The sequence below is a fragment of the Oxyura jamaicensis genome, chromosome 11 (genome assembly GCF_011077185.1).
Source record: "Oxyura jamaicensis isolate SHBP4307 breed ruddy duck chromosome 11, BPBGC_Ojam_1.0, whole genome shotgun sequence".
Lineage (NCBI taxonomy): Eukaryota > Metazoa > Chordata > Aves > Anseriformes > Anatidae > Oxyura > Oxyura jamaicensis.
In genome coordinates, this window is record NC_048903.1 from 10,144,354 (window position 1) to 10,162,912 (window position 18,559).

The following is an 18,559-nucleotide window of genomic DNA, read 5'->3' on the forward strand; positions in this document are numbered from 1 at the left end:
GACGGTGTAATAGCATAAGTTCATTAAAATGGAATTCTGGAAAAAGGAGCATAAAGGCCATTAGCATAATCTGACGATAATGCAATATTTACTACAAGTAAGTAGGAAAGCCCTTCTGCGTTTTTTTTCAGGCAGCTTGTAACAGGCTTCAGCACTGATTCAGTGTCTGATGTGAAGGAATAAAGAAGAAATCAAGGGTAACTGAGGTGCACAGCTAGGCGAGGGTCCTTGCGCAGTTTCTCTTCAAGAGCAAGATATTTCTGCGGTGCTGTCTGTTTTTCCCTAGAACAAGAAGGTAACAAACATCAGAGTAAAGCTGCAGCAGGGCATGCAGTAGAATATTTTACAGAATAGCTTCACTGCTGAGTAGCTAGGAATGCTGACTGGTAGACCCCCCGTTCTAGTGGACACTGTTCAAGCAGTCATTTCCAATACCTGTTGAGCCTTAACGCCAGAATGTGGATACGGAACATGGTTTCAGAGTAATCAGCAAGGAAGACAGCCTCCTCCTCCCTGCTGAGCTGATTCTGATTTTCCTGAAACTGCTGGTTCTTCTTCTTCAGCTCTTCTACCTCCTGTTGAGGGAGTGAGTCACAAAAAGTCAGGGTAATGGAGAGCAAGGAGCACAAAAGTGCAACTCAAAGTTCAGGGAGCCAAGATGAAGGAAACCACTAATAAAAGCCGTTCTATTTTCATGGCAGGCAGTAAGTCTGAGATGAGGTCTCGCAGAATATGAAAACAAGGAAATCAAAACACGTGGACCAGTGAGAAGCTGCAAGACCAGAATGTGTTGCCTCGCTGTAGTCAAGAAACACTGGAGAACCAAAGCAGCCCTGCTTGAAACAAGGACTGAATTTGACCCTGGAGCTATTCTGTTCTTTGATCTCACATGTTAATGACAAAAAATACACAGGCTTGTTTATGACTCTCTTAAAGGTAAAGGGGTTCTGTTTCCTGCCTGCTGTCACAATGAGATGTGTTACCCTCCTGCCAGTGCAGAAGAGACTCCAGTGACATGTTCTTCCAGGAGTAAGGCTGGGAATACCTTTTCAAAGCGAGCTTGGATGATGTTGGCCTTAGCAATGAGACGATTCTTAAAATCAGTCAGACAGTCATCTCTGAGGCGCAGAACTTGCCCTTTGGTCATTTTCTCAGGATGGCCAATTTGAATAAGAAAAGGTTCCAGGTAGTCCAGATCCTGTTCCTCATGTACGGTGAACTCATCCTCCATTGCATTCTTCTGGAGAGGAAAGGACAGAAAGAGTCATGATCCCACTGACTTGCATCCCCTTTGATAAAAACAAAAGCCAAAACTCATTCCACCCTATGGGGGAAATAATGCTTCTTTTTCCTGTAGGCTGATCAATACTCTTGCATTTCCCAAGGTGTTTTTTATTCTGTAATTTATTTTCTATCATCCTTTTTAACATCTCTCCTAATTTCTTTGATTGTAGAGATGTATTTTACACAGAACATGCTATCTACTGAGGTACAAGCTGGCCAAAGTGCATTTTTATTTGGACAGGGTATTTTGAGGGATACTAGCTTGTAGACTGGCAAACAACTGGCAAATAAATATGCTAGATGTTTGGATGTAAAACCTAGTATCACCTCTTATAAGTTTTATCTGTTCAGGAAAGCTCAGCCTAAAAATCGTTCACAAGAAACATCTTGGAGATCTTGAAATGTTGCAAGTAATTATTCTTGAATCTTTCTGTATTCGTCCACAACATTCCTAAAGTAATAATTTCTGAGAGAGATCCAGGAACAAAATAGGCTTTGCAACTAATACTGAAAACAACAACAACAAACCAACTGATTCATAGCTGAATAAAACCCTCAAAGAAGCGCTCCTATTCCTAACATAAATACAGAGCCTATATATAAAGATGCAGCTTGGATTCCATTATCATACTCCCCTGATAATCACATTGTCAACTAATACTTGTTAATTATTTTATTTACTAAATAAAATAAAACAATAATCCTTCTCTGATGGGGAGGGCGGCCTAGTCCAGAGAGTCAGAAGATCATACCATGACCGTGTTATATTTTCACAGGAAAGCTAAAGCTGTGCTGACTTGTAACTGCTAGGGATTTGGCTCAGTATGTTCTAATAATACTAAATGCTCATTAGAGATAATGTCAGACAGAAGAAGTTTACTTTGGATTTCTTTGTGTGCATGTAGTAAACACTGGGATTAATAAAGAATGCCTACCGTGGCTTCATATTGTTCTTTCGTCTTTTCATTCCTCTCTGTATTATAAATTGAAACGGTCAATTTAATGTCTGCTTCTTCATTCTCACGGATTTTCAGAATATTTAGCACCTTCCAAAAAATCAGAAGACACCTTAGCTTTTCCACAAAGTGATCGTACTTCGAAATGCTTTACCTGCTAACAGAGCATATGCTGCATACAAGAACTGTAGCATAAGATTAAATACATCTTAGATCTATATGAGATTAAATACATTTTAGATCTATATGAATATGCTCATATTCTGCTCATAGGTCAATCTGGTAATGGTCTTATTTTTAGAGTGATGTAATTTGGAGTCCAATAATTAACATTACTCAGTAATAAAGCCATTCTGGAGTCACAGTCTTGCCAATAGTTTTGAAATGGCACTGATAGCTTTAGCTTTTCTCTTTGTCTTAGGAAGATAGAAAGCACAAGCAACAGGGATATTTTGACCATTAATAAATCAAGACTGCAAACTTTGGTGAGGTAGTTCATGAGGTCATGCCTTATACTCTTCAAATTTCTGAAAAATGGGCTTTTGCAATCTTGTTCTATATTATTCTGTGCTAATATTGTTGCGCATTCATCTCCAGCTCTTTCCAGGTTTTCTCTTCCACACAAAAACAATATAAAAAAGATCAAATCCAATAGCTTTGCCTCCACCTGCTAGAGTGGTTGTATTTATCATGAAGTAGCCACAAAGACTTGTAAGAACACTTGTTACACTGGTCTCAATGTGATTAGCAGTACAAGTGGTGTATTTTATGAAATATTTTCCTGCAGTTGTTCCTACAAAAAATCACTTCAGTATTATGGTTATGGCTTCCTGGAAATGCCTAGCAACTAGATTTACATTACATATAATATCCTTTTTTTTTTTTTTTTTGGTCTCATTCCCAGACAAAAAGCAGATATTTCTAAATGCCCCAATTCATACACTGTTATTTGCTCTCTGAAGCTATCTCCCTCCCTAAGAACAGAGTACACCTGACCAACTCTGACAATACCACGGAGATGTCCCTGTTACCTCTGCTTCAGATTGCCGAACTTGTTGCTTCAGCTGCTTCTCTTCCTCTGTTAGTTCTTGCAACAAATTGTACAGGGGTAGCAACTTCTTGTCTTTCACAGAGGACCCTGCCTGGAAGCAAATAAGCTTGTGAAAGACAGTAGTGTTCTCTGATTGTGAGTAATGAAACACAAATTGGCACAATTCTGCTACAGTCAATATAGAGACACTGATTTATGCTACTGAAACATCTAGCCTATGGTCAATAGTTGATTAGACTTCATCTAGATTTTGAGTCTATCAGTAATGTCCGCTAGACCGTATATCTTGCATTTCTTTGCTGATACTCCTGTTGGCTGGGACCAGTTTTACAGGGTTAGAGATGAAAGGACAGCACTCCAGCAACTGCATTCTATGTATTCTCCCCATCAGAAATACAAACTTTAACAAAACCTTTCATGACATAAAAAAAAATAAAATCTGTATTTGTATCTCTCTGATTTTCCTAAGCACAATTATACAGCATCAGTACAGAATTTACAGGCAGACTTCTGCTCCTGATAACAGACTCACATCAGTGATGTTATTTGAGTAACCCACCCATGAATGAGAGAATTTGGCTTAATGACAGTACTCCCCTTTTTCTTTTATTTATGGCTATCTATTTTTTTTATCTCTCTTTTTTTAAAAAAATCTATCTTTTTATATTTATAGCTATCTATCTATCAGCAATGCATTAATAAAGCCTTACAATCTTGTCTGCATCTGCAGGGTAAACTGGGGGAGATTTAAACAATGTGACCAAAGAAATCCATGGCAGAATTTGAGTTAAAATCTGCTTCTGCTTCTCTGCTGTCATCTCTCCTTCAAGAGAGGACAGCAGAGGAAATTTCAGCTTCCCTGCCATGAATACGCAGGACTGAGCCCACCCAAAATCTTGCAAGATCTCAGTGGCCATGTCTACACTGCCTGATGAGCTAATCTGAGAAGATGACCTCAGGTATGGCTGGAGACAGCCTTTCACGCTACACCAAATCTCGTGGGCTCAATCAGCATGGTGGTGCATCTCCCTGGGTGTCTGTGCTGTCAGTCTGGATGCTGTCTGTGGGGGAGGCATGCAGATGGAGGACAGGCAGAGCATGGAATATGCCATGGACATTTCACCTACCTTTTGTGTCCCAGTGATCTAGGAAAACTCAAAGATATAAATGGGTTTTCTCCATACCTGGTATGTGATGCACATTTCTGGGGTCATGATTTCACTTTGCTTCCTATACTTCTCTGTCGGTTTGAAGAAATCCTTCTTTGAGGCAGTAATGTATTTATCCTTGAGGTGGTATGTCAGATGGATCATCTCCTCCATGATCAGAAAGACACGTTCTGCTACATCTTCATCAGCAGGCTTTTCTAGGTTTCTGTGGAAACACTCCTTCATTTGCTGATGAGAATTGAAAAGAAATAGATGGAAGCAGGTTAGACAACACAGAAAAATGGCAAAATTTGTGGAGAGTTGGGTAAAAGCCAAAAGAAAAATTGGGCCTTTCTGCTTGGACTGTGACAGCAACTCCTAAGACCTAGGCCCATTCTTCTTTCACATGCCTGAGAAAAAAAGCACAAAGCTGCTTAAAGCAATAAACAGTCTCCTATTTGTGGAGCTGAGTGTGCTGTTCAGGCTCAAAGTTAGCTTGAGATGCAGCCGTGTCTGATGAAACTACAGGAAGCAAGGCATTTTGGAGCACAACAAAGTTTCCCAGATTCTCCAACAAAGGGAAAAAGAAGAAAAAAAAAAAAAAAAAAAAAGTGATTTGGTTGTTGGCCCAAGGCAGATCATTGCATGGCTCTATCTTGAAAGGTGACGTGTGTGAGCCATACCACCAGGTGTCAGATTTCCTCCCACTTCTCCAAATCAGACCTGACAAGAAAAAGAGGTAGACTGCTGCTTGTAACAAATCAGCGTAATGGGGCACTGTCAGGAACCCAAAATATTATTAGTTTGGGGCCAGGACATGAAATCATTTGACTATCTGAGTCCTGTGAAAATTTCATTCCAAAATCATAGTTAGGCTTTGTTTCTTCCTCTGACACACGTTTCCCAAGTCATAGTTTCCTAGCTTCATTCTAGCTGCTCAATATGTTTGGTGACAAATGGTCACACTGTGGCTGTCAGTGTCAGGCAAGCAACTGCAAGACACAGCAGCTTAACAAGGCTTGGTTTCATCTGGAGTTTTGCCTTGGCTATGCCGACTGAAAGTGAACCTAAAGCCTTAAGCAGAATGTTTTGCATAGTATAAATATCACAGTGACAGATATTTTTCTGTTCCTGCCTTGGCCGTACCACTATAGGCCGGGAGTTCATATCAGTTCTGGTACCAGCCACACTTATTTTCTTTCCTCTTTTGCCAAACTCTGTGTGCTGGAAGTATTTGAAGTCATCCCGTCCCACGAAGTACTCTCTTATCTCACTGGCATTTTCAGCACGTTTCTGGAGGCCATCGACTCGTGCCTCGTTGTAAAACTCCATCACACGTTCAGTCTCTGGCTCCATTGACTTATAGATGTGGACTGTGGACACAAAAGGGATCACGTACATTTTCAGAATTAGTGACTGTAATACTAGTGAGCACAGGTACATCCAGGGGAAGTTTAATTTTCTCAGTCAGCCAAGAAATCAAATGCACTTAAGAGTGTTGGAAGGGAATGTTAGCTCTTCACTGCTGTGCACCAATATGCCATGGCCTGAAGATGGCAGGAAAGCTTTGCATGGTCACTTTCCTCCTTACACAGCAAGGTAGTAGTAGTGAGTGGAGCCTGGACTCTGCTCCCCAAACAAGGAACTGGTGCAACCTCTTCAGGAGAAATACTGCTTCAGCAACAGATCTGATGCAGGATTTCTCTCCTACAGCTACAAAACACAGAGAGATTTAACATAATCCCAAGGAAAAAGTTTCTACTTCTACCACTTCTACTGGTAAAAGTACATAATATCACTCTATAACTGTGATATAGATGTCATCTTCTGTTACGCTAGGGGGGAAGCATTGCCCAAAACTGGAAGCACAACCAACCCAATTCTCTAATCTCAGCTGGAGACCATATTACTAATCTATGCAATTCATCCGAAAAGTATGCAGTCCCCCCTGCTTTGGGCTTTTGCTTTTGCTAGGAGGGATTCACACGATGTCCCATCAGCTGCAGTCGCCTCAGTTGCCCAGATGAACTAGAATACCTTTAAGACCAAGGAGGTGTCCTGGGCTGAAGTACTCCGTGGTCAGCTGTGTCTGTTTATTCAATTCTCTCATATCCAACATGTCTTCTCGGTTTTTGAACCACTCCCTCACCTCCACCACTTCAGTACCTGGTGGGAGACATGCCATTTCACAGCCTTACATTGGAGATGGTACAATTCATCTGACGAGCTATCAGTGTCTGTGCATACCCTATGCTTCTGGTATGGCCACGGGAGACACATTCAGTGTACTCAATAGAGCTGGCCCTGTGCACTAGGGTATTTCAGAGATAAATCCTAACAGATGAATCCTAATCTACTTTGAAGTAGATGAATTATAACATAAAAGGGCTTATTCTTCTCTGTCAACAGGAACTAAAGTCATCAGCTCAGGGGGAGAAGATGTCACAGTGGATGGATGTATCTGGTGAGATAAATTCCATCCCAAATATTTCATAATAGTGTCAAGAGTGAAGGGAAATGAGACTGCACCATCCAAGATGGCTGGGGACAGGAGTCTCTAAGTCCAGTCAGAAAACTTTATGGTTTCTTGGACCACCCATTGAAGGATAATGCTTTGAAGTACAGAAATGTTCATACTCTCTGGCTGCCTTCATAGCAGAAAAGGTACTCCACCCCCCACCCATCAGCGCACCCCAGACTGTGTTTGCTCAGTGTGTCAAGAGTGTTCACTCATCCTCCTTACAGTGTAAGTCTGCGTAGACAGTGAGGCGTTTCACCAGCCCATTTCTGTTGAGGTACGGTGCCCATTTCTCCAGCTTTGCTTTCTTGTATAGAATCACCTTCTTCCCCTGGGAACAACGGGTCTCAAACTCTGCAGTAGGCAAGGGAGGTGTCAGAAAGATTGATTCCCACCAGCAGCAGTCCCATACGCACAGCAGAAAGTCCATCCCAGACAAAATAATTCAGCTAGCAGGAAAACACAGTGTGCCTGTGTGGGGATTTCCCGCCCAGGATGAGACAGAGCACAGAGGCCGGCATTCAAAACAATAGCTAATGTATGCCTTCATCTGCGGCACTTCGCTGCTGTACCTTGAACATCCTGAAGGGAAAGCTCTTAAGTGAGATAAACAAACCTCCCAGATCCTCTGAAAGGTTAGCTGAAAGGCAAGCAAAAGGCAAAGCATAGGTACCTCTGGGGGAAATCTGAATAGGGGCTACCCATGAAGGCGGCATGGCAAAACTCGTGTCTTCCTCCTCCTCCTCCTGTTGAAACAGAAGCAGAGATTTACGTTTTTAGCAGCTTTCTCTGTGCTAGGAGGCACTTTGGTTCTAGATAATCAATCAGAGAGGAACTTGTGCGAGGCCACATTGGTCCTGGGCAGCACGGTAAGAGTTATGAGGGCTGCATCAACCACACACAGTCTGAGGACAGAGACAAGCAGCACACTGCAGTTCACATAGGAGGAGAACTTTACTGCATCCCCACACTCTTGCTAGCACATCTCCATCCAAGCCTAATGGACTGTGGCTAGCACCTGCTGGATAGGGTATGAACGTGACAGTTTTGCTCCCTGGTGATGGACACAAGCTGAGAAGACCAGACAACAGCAGGCAATGTGCTGTTACCGGTGTTTCTCTGTGGTGCTGTGCTGGTGTAATACCTGCTTTTATCATACTGTGTTCTCCCATCAAGACAACATAGCGTTTTTGGCTTACAGCATGGATCCTTTTTTTGGCATACCAAAATACATGCATTATTTCTACATTTGATTGACAACTCATAAGATCAGGGTGCTAACCAACACAGAGAGAATGTCCAGAAAATTTTTTATTTGGATTTTATTATTTGAAATTATGTTGTCCCAAATATCAACGCGCTACAGGCTGGGTGCTAACCCCACAGAGACTCATAGCCACTTAGGACTCCAGAAGTACCAGTGTGCTGCATCCTGTGTCTTTGTGGAAGAGTGAAAATAGCACCTGGAAGACCTACTCCAAAAAGCATCAGATCTATTCAAGATTGAGAAGGAATCTAGAGTGCCAACCAAAGTATAGCTAGAGCAATAGTGATCTGACCTGGGGGAGGGCAACAGGCAGGCAGACATATATATAGGCCATGAACACAAACCAGTTCACTACAGCATCACCACTGCAAGAAAATCATTGTGTAGGTCACTCACTATGTCATCCATGTTCCTGTCAAATAGCTCATTTTCCTCCTCAGCATCCAGGAGTACCTGAAGAGGCTTGTCAGTCTCTGAAAGCATAATTTCCCAGCGGACAGTGTCACCCAAGTCAAAGATGAGATCCTAGACCATATAGAAGAAACCCACATAAATACAGAGCCATCTCGCAGGCCTGACACTAAACTGCACGCTGCTTCTGCACATCTGCAGTGTTCTGGACCTGGCTGGGTGTCAGAATTTGAGGACTCTGGACAGACCCTGGATCTCAGTGAGGTGAGCTCATCAAATCCGTGGCTGGCTGGTGGTACCCCAAAGACTGACCCTGTGCCTGGAAGGCTGCAGGTCCCTTTCCCTGCCACAGATGAGGGGAAGCTGCTGGAAATGCTTCTGCCTCCTTCCTTGGGGCATGCATGGGCCTAAAGTGACTGACTCAGCCCCTCACCTCCCAGGCTTTATATCAGCTGGAGAGTAACCGAAGTGTGGGAAGAGCCAAACCAAGATATTTCATGCCTTGAGATATGTTTGACAGATTCTGCTCTAAAAGCTGTTGTTGAGAGAATGGTCATCCAGCCAACCTTAAAAGCTGATATTGTAGCATTGTAGGGGATTAATAGGTATGATCTACATTTGCTAGCTCAGGGTCTGGGATGCCATGGACTGGCTCCAGATACTAGACCTGGAGTCTATGTAATCAGAACAGCCACATGGATGTGTAAGAGCTCCTTACCTTGCAGCCGTTCCGGCAGTCCTGCATGTTCACCCAGTAATTCTTGTGGTTCCAGACACTCTCAATTCCAAGGAAGTGCTCATCCATGGTGCTGTGGCTGTTCCCCGTGAAGGGGTTGATGAAGAAGGGCTCAGGAACCTCCCTCTTCCCAGACAGAACCAAAACCCATGCATGCACCCGTAAGCCATTCAAAGGGTCATGCGTGGACTTTTCCACTTCCTGTAGCCCAGAAGACAGAGCAATAATTATTGCCACTTTATTGCCACTTTAGTCCAACCCACCAGCAGCTTTATTCTCTCCCCTGCCCACTTCTAAAGATCTCCAAGCCCTTAATACTCTTCAGAACAGTGATGCAGTACATACCCAGCATATATTTCTATGTCAGCACAACACTATGTTCTCAGAGGCTACATGTCCATGGCCCAAATCAGAGTTGTATTGTTCTTCATGGAGGGTGGCGAGCTCCAGTTTTTGGTCAGTTATTACCCATGTCTCAATTTTTGATATTGCAGTTTAAGAGTAGAGTGGACCTTGTAACTCACCATGACCTCTTCTCCTCTTTCCTTATTCTTATGGGTGGCTTCAGTTTCTGCTTTCTTCTTGGCCTCCTGCTGAAGCTCAAATTTGCTCTGCAGGTCTGGGGAGGACTTAACTCTATACTTGTTGGACTTCTTCATTATTTCCTTTGCGACCTATCTCAGCAAAAGCAAGAAATTGCTGTGAAACCCAGTAGGAGTCAAGAGAAAATCGAGAGCATCATAGAACCATAGAATCATTAAGGTTGGAAAAGACTTCCAAGATCATCTGATCTAACCATCTGTCTCCCCCCCATCATTACCCACTAAACCACATCCCTTAGTAACACGTCCAACCTTTCCTTAAAGACCCCCAGGGACAGTGCCTCTACCACCTCCCTGGGCAAACTGTTCCAATGCTTAACCACTCTTTCGTCCTAAGCACAGTGTGAATGCTACATGGTCAAAACACAGGCAAGCTGGGGCCCTCTTAAAGTGAGCAGTATGGTTGGAAAGCAAACAGGTGATGGGACTTGGGGGTCTTGCAGCTTGTCATTAGATGCATTCTTATTGCACTGTGGACACACCAGAGATACCAGCTTTGAGAGATACCAGCTTTGCTGGCCTTCCACGTGCTTCGTCCTTCTTACCAGTGTCATGGTCTTCTTACCAGAACCAGACAACCAGGCTCCTACCTGCCTGCTTGCTGGAGAGCTTCTTACCTCCTGTGGCTTCCTGAGCAGTGGGCACACCTCCAGAGTCTCGTCCAGGCTGCATATGTCATGAGTGGCATATCCATTCACACAGTAGGCATCGTACCCAGCCCCAACCAGCATGGAGCACAGCAGCACACTGAAGTCAAAGCAGTTTCCTCGCTGGTACTTCAGGATGGTGGTTGGGGAATAGAGCGAACTGGGCTTGAAAGAGAGGGATATGTGTTCTTGGTGCTTGTCTTGTGAAGTATGCCTCAGGCAGGGAGCAAGAGAGAGACAGAGCATTGCCCATATCCCTGGGCTCTGTACCAATAGGGAATCTGTTATATGAAACTCCTAAATAAGCCACAGACTCCATAATTCTCCTCCAAAGTGATCTGGAGAAATTCTGACCCCAAATCTTGTGACAAATTTAGCCATGGAGAGATGGGCAGGACAAGCTCACCAGACTGCAGAGAATCTAATACTAACCACAACACCAGGGCGGGGCTTACCTCCATCTGTAGCTGGTCTGTTTGTATCATTTCAAAGCAAAAGACCCATAAGCTAATTATAGCTCAAAAGGAACTTATTTCTTTCTGGCCCTCACTGGTGACCAGGCAAAGGGAACAATACACACACAGTGAATACAGAGATTCTATTTATACCATCCCAGATCTGAGGCTGCACCTTAGATTTGATCAGTCTCTGTCCACTAAATTAAGATATATTCTCAATGATCTCAAAATGCCAGTATCTTTTGAGACTCTGGGACTCTTGGGACACACTTGGCCAACAAGGAGCTCAAGTAGATTGTATGGGGCACGCCACAGGACATCAGCAGTCCTTGCTAGCAGAGATTGTTGTTGGTCTGTTTGCTTTAGCTGGTTCATACCACCCTTAGGACTTGCCCCAATGTTGGCATCATCTCTTCTTGCCACTCTAATTTTTGAGATTTCTCATCTCCCTTCAGCCACCTCAAAATACCCCATATATTGGAACAGAAGTGTCTAAAGCCCCTAAAGCCTAGTCACTGAGGCCAAACATCATCACCTGGGCTTTTTATGCTCCTTTGGTCCAAGCTCTCTTTGTTCCTGGCAGGGAGGCTTGGCAGCCATTGCAACCCACAGCAGACCAGCTGGTCATATGGGATGAATGAGAGCAGGGTCAGGCCCAGTTTGGTAGAAATGATGCTTAACTGCTTGACAACACTGTACGTGTACTGGGAATACAGGTTCAAACAAAGAGCACAACGCCTGTGGGAACTGTGGGGTTGCCTAAATAATTATGGGGAGCTGGAGGACTCAAAGACCTTTGTAAACCCAGCCCCTGGGGTTTCCACATTGTGTCCTGTTGAGAAGCCCTTCTCTCATCTCCATCATGGGCCTGTTTCTGAAGGGACTGTAGCCTCTTTCTTACCGGTATGAGAGGGGACTTGAGGGGTTCCATGGTGAGATAATCACAGACAAAGCTGGCACAGCCATCCCAGTGGTACAGCTCTGTATAAGGCAGCAGGGTTGGCCTCACTGTTGTGCTCACAAACTTCTGTAAGGCAGTAAGAGGTCTTTGGTCAGCCAGCAGATTCCTGGTGGAGTGTCCTGTTCATGGCCATTCTCAGACCACTCCTGGATGTTGTAGCTTACATTCAGGACTTCCCTGGAGCATGTCAACAGTGTTGGTAACCCTCCTCACCTATTCTGAGATGAAAATGCATGGAGTTAAGAGGCCCTCTGCCAATAGACACTTCTGTTTGCCTGTGGCTAAAAGCTCAAACCCATCTCAGACACATTACAGATTCAAGCCAGACCTTCTCTCAGTTTTCAAGCAAGACAAATAGCTACCATGCCTTCCAGCTTCTACATGCTCTGGCTCTTTTTTTTTGCCTTGCATGTCATTTATATAAGAAATTTGGGGGGAAACTGATCCAAAGAATTAATTCCACATACTCAGCATCAGGTCCAGAACTAGAAAACAGCTGTGCAGCTTGTGCCCAGCCCCACACCACCCCATACCTTTATGCCACACTCATTGACCGGGTACAGAAAGAGTGGCTTGCGGTCAGGGCACAGGTGAGTGTACTGCTGGAGGTAGTGGTCAGCAATGCGCAGCAGCTTCTTTTCCCTTGGGGAGTTTGTCTTGTACGAGGATGGTAACTGGGATATGTCGATGGAGTTCCAGTCAAAATCACTTCCAAGTCAGAAGGAGGCAAAGAGACACAGGTAGTAAGCTAGGAGCAATTAGAGCAGGATGACCTGCTATCAAAACACAGCAGGGGTTCCCTGTTTCACACAGAAAATACAGGGATCATAGCCAAGAAGAGATAATTTTAAGTGGGCATGAGTATGACATAGCCAAGCTTCTCTGGAGTGATGGCAAGCTGACACAGACCCAGAGGATCAAGGGATCTTTATATAGTACAGAAGCAAATGGATGGAAAATGAAGTGAGTTATCTTGTCTTAATCACACAGGTGCCCACTCAAGGACAAACACACCCAGTACACAGAAACTCGCTTCCCCTTGACCCATACAAGTGGACCACACATGCCAGCCACATGTGTGCAGTCTCCCCATGGACCCTCGAGGGGCCGTCTCTGTTCATCCCAGTGACTGACATCCCCATGACTTACGAGACATCACTTGGGACACAGACTTGGTCCACAGACGGCTTTGTCTCAATGTTGTGAAGTTCATCACTGATCTCTAAAGCCTTCATCAGCTCTTCTTCCCTTTGTTCCTCTTCAACATTCTCCTCCAGGACCTCCATTCTGCCTCCTCCTGGCCACTACTGAAACACAGCACTAGGGTAAATTCAGGGGTGGGAGCAGAAACTTACACTCTGGGCGTGTTGATTTAGTCTGTGAGCCACCAGCAGTGTCATTCCTATTTCTGCAGAAGTCAGGTGTAAGTACTGAACTTCAGTTGGGGCTGGGCATGTTGAACACACAGCTGCATGCTCCTGGGCCACCCATGTATGGTGGAGCCAGCAGGACGGGGCCCTTGCTCAGTGGGGGCTACACAGCAGTCCCAAACCATGCTTCATCCCCCGCTTTCTGCACCCCTGCAGATGCCGTGCACCCCATGGGCGGTGCTGCATGGAAGGGGGCACCCAGCCCACGCCAGGGCTGTGCTGAGCCCGGTGGCTGCTCCCCAGGGCCTGGGGAGGGGGACGTTTTGCAGCTGCATCAGCAGCACAGCGGCCTCCAAGGCCAGAGTGCTGCTTGTATCGCTTATTTTCATTTCAGGGACACTGGGGGCTGTTTATTTCCCCTCCCTGCGGTCAGGCTGACCTGCTGGGCAGCAGGCAGCACGATGGAGGCACAGACTTTGCGACGGGTGCGGGGGGGGGGAAGGGGTATCCCGGGGCCCAGCGCTGCTCCCCAGACACCCACCACCAAGGGGGTCCCGTCCCCACAGCCCCTTCAGCCCCACGCCCCCGCCTTCCACCGCCTCACCGCCTCCGCCGCCGGGCTGCCAGCGCTCCATGGCAACACTCGCGCACCCAGGCGGCTTCGGCGGCCTCCTCCGGGGCCTGGCTCAGAGCCTACCCTGCCTTGCACAGGCCAGACCCCGGGCTGCCCGCCCGGGCTTTGCAGCTCCCTCAGCTACTCCAGGCTTCCCAGCCGCTCACCTGCAAACCTCCCCACACAGCTGCAGAAGGTGTCAAGGCAGCTCCTCCCTCCTCCCCAGGACGCAGCCTGGGAGCTGTGGAACTCGGGACTGCGGGGCTGCCCTTACACTCACGGGTGCAGCTGTTTTAAAACATAACAAACATTCCTCATCCATGCTTTTGTTGCTCTTGAAGCCCGAGGGCTGTGCTGACTTTTCTTCTCCTTGCAAACATCGGTCCTGCTTTGTTGCTTTGTAAAACACCTGATGCAAAGCAGACGAGATTCACACCCAAAAGTGGCAGAGCGTGCTAGGACCAAGTCCCTATCCTCGTGTCTATCACAGCATCACCAGATCTGAGATTTGAGAAGTCATTAAAAACCAGCTAAAGCAAATGTACACGTGGGTGTGAAACCGCGTGTATTCAGTACACACAGTTACTTGTCCTTTGCGTGTACCACTATGGTATCTGTTGTTACTGCTGAGTCAAAAGCAGGTACAACAAAAACAGTTGGATGCATAAAACCCCAGACTGCTGGGGTTGTTACTGATGCAGGGTTGTTGCAGACACTGTTCCTGCTTGGGGTCCCATCAAGGCTGTGAATTGGGTCATCATCATTCACCAGCCCTGAGCTAATCGGAAGGGCCATGCTGGAGGACGCACTTTTGGAGAGCCCTTTCTTCCCGGTCTGCTGCTGGCCGGTGGTAATCTGGCTCTTGTGCAATCACAGAGGCAGCATGTTTGTGGGGGGAGAGGATGAGCTGCTAGGAGGTGATATAAAGCTGGCAGCAGGAAGTGCAAGAAGGACCCAGCCTGCTGTGTGTAGATGAGCTCTGACAATGGTGAGTGGGATGAGAACAGGTGAGAGCTTTGTGTTGAGGCTGCTGCAGCCGTGGGTGGCTCTTCCAGGAGGGGGCTTTGCAAGCAGAGGCACCTCCTGTTTCACAGAAGCAGAGGGCAGAGCTTCCCAGGTTTGCCAGGGTTGTCATGCTGAGCCGGGAACAGGCCAGTACCTGCCAGCAGCATAGCCCTGGCAGCAGCAGGAGCCAGTTTTCCACTGAAGCTCGGGGATTGTGCCATGGGAGCCATGCCCCCACGGCGGATGGGGCTCTGCATGCCCAGGGTTCTGTAGAGTTGGTGCTTTGCGAACCATCCCTGCTCTGCTGCAGTGAGTGAGGAGCACGGCTGGGAATAAACCCTCCTTGCACAGATTTCTGGTGGTCACAGCTGCTCAGCATAATGCTGAAGGAATAGATGATTTGCTGCCAGACCACAGTGGAGCTTTTGGCCTTACTTTGCCCTGCTCTGAGGGCATGTGCAGTGAGCAGGGCAGCAGCATGTCAGAGCCACTAGCCCCAAGTGACCCATATCCATGGCTCTGATGAGACTCCAATGTCTGGGACTGATCCAGCACCATGCCATTAATTTCTCTAAAGAAACATGTTATCTGACCTAGTGGGGGAGACTGACTTTATCTGTGGCTTCATGACATAAATGTTAGTTGTGTTCAAGGTTGTGTTTGTTTTTGTTTTTTAATCCTATTGTCTCTGTTGTTGTGGATATATGTTACTGGAAAGGCAAAGATGCTTTTGCAAATCGTAACTGTTCAAATGAAAGCTATGGCTGGAGTGGGAAGAGAGAAATTCCTTTTCTCTGTTGGGAGCTTGGACTGATGCCTCAGCTGTGCGGTTTTACTCAGAGTGCTTGTTCATGCTGAAATATAGCTTCATCATTGCCAGCACATCCCTGCTGTCTAAGATCTTGTTACTCCCACCCCTTCTTTCTGGACTATCCCTTTTGGGTTCAGCTATATGCTACCTAAATTCAGGACAGTAGTTGGTCATTGCATTATCCTGGGTTGGGATGGGATTGCTCATTTTGCCCCTTGGGATGGGAAATTACTTCATACCATTGAACCTATAGTTTTTGGAGAAAATACGGTGCAGAAATTATCATACCTATGCTTGAGGGTTGGCTCTTCCTGAATGATTGCAAACATCGCCAGTGAGCATGCTGAAAACCTTAGTTACCTAGATCCTGCTTGTTTTTACAGGAAGGGACTGTGACATATTTGCTGCTGGTCTCTGCCCTATGCCTGGCTGGCTGTGAAGGCAACAAGAGTGAGTCTCATTGTGTCCTGTCCCTGCTGGGTCACGGATGGGTAGTATGGAAAGGAGAGGTGGAAGCCTCACCTGATCTGTGTTCAGGTTCCTCATACAGGGGACTGCTGAAAGCTGCTAAAGGGGGATGAGGGAGCAATGCTCAGGAGGACACAAACTGGCATATAAGAGCTGTCAAAACAGGCAGAAACTTCTGACACTCCATCCCAGCCACATATGGTGTATAACCTATGGAGACAGGCACAGATGCTGTGATGTGCTACCACTCTCCATGCTAGATGATGCTACCTTCTGAGCTCCAATCCAGATTATGGCCATTCTGGGGAGGTCTTCCATGCTCTTGATTGCATCCTCACAGGCGAGCCAAGGCAGCAGTTTTTTCCTCAGATTTGGTGGCATGGTGGTAGTGTGCCTGCTTTTGCTCTGAGTGAGGATCTCAGCCCTTGTGAGCAGTGGGGCGAATTCACTTTTGTGTCTCTCGTAGGGCAAATGTTACAGCATTTCAGCTTGCTTGTGTTGCCTTCACTGCAGGTGAGCTGGTGAGCCCTCACAGCCTGAGGGAAGGTTTTGCCCTGCGTCCCAAGAGGAATTCAGACACCTGCCTGCTGAACCCATGCCAACACCAGGGGGACTGCCAGATGGTGGAGGACAGACCCATTTGCAGCTGCAAACCTGGTTTCACAGGGGCGTTGTGCCAAGGTAGGGTTGGGGCTGCTGGTGAGCTCAGTCTGCCCACAGGCACCAAAGTCAAGGGTGACGAGCAGGGTGCACTGGTGTTACCACTGTGGGCCCCAGGAGTACCTCCCAGCTCTTGATTTGGGTGCATCCCCCCACCTCTGCCACCATGTCCTGACTACAGTTTGATACAAGACCCAGTCACAGACCATTTCCTTCCTCCTCAACAGTCTTAATTCCTGTAAGAAGGAAACCTTTGCTGTCAGGAAGACGTGCTGTGGTGTAGCCCTATCAGGGGAGCCAGGCATACTCAGAGCACAGCTGCCTCGCAGCCACACAGGCTCCAGCACAGCTACAGTGCAGGCTCCTACAGTGCACTGGTCAAAATTGTGTCTTGTTCATCTGAAACAGGATCGCTGTTGCTGGCTGGTTACCTTGGCAGACTGCAACAATTCTGTAGATGGTTCATCTGAAGGGACCAGACCCATGACATCTGCCTGTGGTGTCTTGAGTTTGAGGACTGTGTCCATTCAGAGTATCAGTAGCTGTGGACTTGTGCAGGTGTCAGGCAACTATCAGAAAACTAGTTGTTAACTTCTGTGCATTTCCAAAGGTTTGTCTTTTGCTTTTGCCCAGTGTCCCTGAAGAACCCTACCTGCAGCCTCCCACAAAGCTGGGGTGAGGGTTTGCTGAGCTCAGTGGGACTGTGCCATTCCATAGCTGACCTAGGGCTCCTTCAGGCCTCTTATTGCTATTGCAGATGGCTTTTTCCCCCAGATGTTGTACTAAAATTGGCCTGCGAGGAAGAGCACATGAAGATGATGGTGAGGAAGGAGGTGTTTGAACTCTTGAAAATCCCCCGGGAACTTGTCCACTTGAAGAACCAGGCATGCAAGGTTTCAGAAAGGGAAGAAGAGGGCGAGTGGTTTTTTGCAGCCACTCTCACAGGTGAAAATCACACTGCCTGTGGATCAATAATTCAGGTAAGGATCCAGCACAGATTCTCTGCATAGTTCTGAAGCCATGAGAGGAACAGACATGCTGAGTGGGTACAGCAGGGGAAAGCCATGAAGACTTTTCCTTTTGTATCTGGCACTGTGAAGTTCTCTTTCCTCTTGAAAGGCTTCTGGGGGCGGGGGGAGCTATCAGAAAGCTCTTCTGCCTCCACCAAACCACTGCTGGCAGCACATCTTGTCATGTTCAGCAGAGCATGGAAGGCTCAGTGTATTCTTTAGGAGCTTTCTGGCAAGAACTTCTGAGCTGTGCAGTCCTGGCTGTAACCCCTTGGTACATTACTTAATTCTTTAGAAATGCACTGTACTGGTGGGATCTGTCACTAGCCAGAAGATGGGTTTGACACAGCCACTGTCCCCAGAGGCCATGGGCTGCTTTGTGCCTGGGCAGGGGCCCCACTGCACAGGGCTCCACAGACTCCCTTGGAGAACCTGACAGGTTCTCATGGACCAGGGAGGGTGCTGAGGAACCAGTGATCCATCTCTGTCCTGCACAGGAGGGCTATCACCTCTGGTCTGTGTGCTGGCTCCTGCCTCCTCTGGTGGTGGCTGCCAGTAGCCCCTGGACATGGGATATGAAGCC

General features: G+C 46.7%; 4 protein-coding genes across 8 annotated transcripts in view; 2 read left to right on the forward strand and 2 right to left on the reverse strand.

Annotated features, from left to right (window-relative positions):
• On the reverse strand, positions 1-14,468 carry DRC7 (dynein regulatory complex subunit 7). 5 transcript variants are annotated; one of them, XM_035336477.1, is made up of 18 exons: positions 14,341-14,468; positions 13,189-13,343; positions 12,573-12,747; positions 11,980-12,105; positions 10,591-10,785; positions 9,896-10,045; positions 9,354-9,572; positions 8,612-8,749; positions 7,631-7,706; positions 7,183-7,311; positions 6,477-6,605; positions 5,586-5,812; positions 4,476-4,688; positions 3,272-3,382; positions 2,220-2,330; positions 1,046-1,240; positions 436-575; positions 1-282 (listed from the first exon to the last, which is right to left on the reverse strand). In XM_035336477.1, the coding sequence occupies exons 2-18, from the start codon at positions 13,323-13,325 to the stop codon at positions 192-194; spliced, it is 2,562 nt and encodes an 853-aa protein (XP_035192368.1). In that variant the 5' UTR covers positions 13,326-13,343; positions 14,341-14,468; the 3' UTR covers positions 1-191. The 5 variants fall into 5 exon arrangements, with proteins under 5 accessions (XP_035192368.1, XP_035192367.1, XP_035192366.1 ...); XM_035336476.1 differs by lacking the exon at positions 14,341-14,468 and adding an exon at positions 14,006-14,040 and having other exon boundaries at positions 7,631-7,703; positions 8,621-8,749; XM_035336475.1 differs by lacking the exon at positions 14,341-14,468 and adding an exon at positions 14,006-14,040 and having other exon boundaries at positions 1,046-1,237.
• Positions 1-18,559, forward strand: part of TDRD12 (tudor domain containing 12) — a 236,642-nt gene that overhangs the window by 91,340 nt on the left and 126,743 nt on the right. The window lies entirely within an intron of this gene.
• ADGRG3 (adhesion G protein-coupled receptor G3) overlaps positions 13,496-18,559 on the reverse strand; it is a 16,052-nt gene continuing 10,988 nt past the window's right edge. Inside the window, exons 14-15 of the transcript XR_004753748.1 lie at positions 15,609-15,615; positions 13,496-13,507 (exon numbers count right to left, since the gene is read on the reverse strand). The gene's annotated coding sequence lies outside the window, so the exon portion shown is untranslated. The remainder of the gene's footprint in view (positions 13,508-15,608; positions 15,616-18,559) is intronic.
• The window catches only part of LOC118172533 (uromodulin-like), a 6,866-nt gene continuing 3,198 nt past the window's right edge, over positions 14,892-18,559 (forward strand). Inside the window, exons 1-4 of the mRNA XM_035336494.1 lie at positions 14,892-15,010; positions 16,222-16,288; positions 16,820-16,987; positions 17,741-17,946. Coding sequence (XP_035192385.1) covers positions 15,008-15,010; positions 16,222-16,288; positions 16,820-16,987; positions 17,741-17,946 — 444 coding nt within the window. The 5' untranslated portion in view covers positions 14,892-15,007. The remainder of the gene's footprint in view (positions 15,011-16,221; positions 16,289-16,819; positions 16,988-17,740; positions 17,947-18,559) is intronic.

Bases quoted from the DNA above. Each gene is read 5' to 3' on its own strand.
- DRC7 (XM_035336477.1), bottom strand. From the start codon at position 13,325: ATGGAGGTCCTGGAGGAGAATGTTGAAGAGGAACAAAGGGAAGAAGAG. The intron at 12,748-13,188 runs GTAAGTCATGGG...CTGACTTGGAAG, and splicing joins TGTGTCCCAAGTGATGTCTC to TGATTTTGACTGGAACTCCA. The intron at 3,383-4,475 runs GTATGGAGAAAA...ATTTGCTTCCAG, and splicing joins AAATGTGCATCACATACCAG to GCAGGGTCCTCTGTGAAAGA.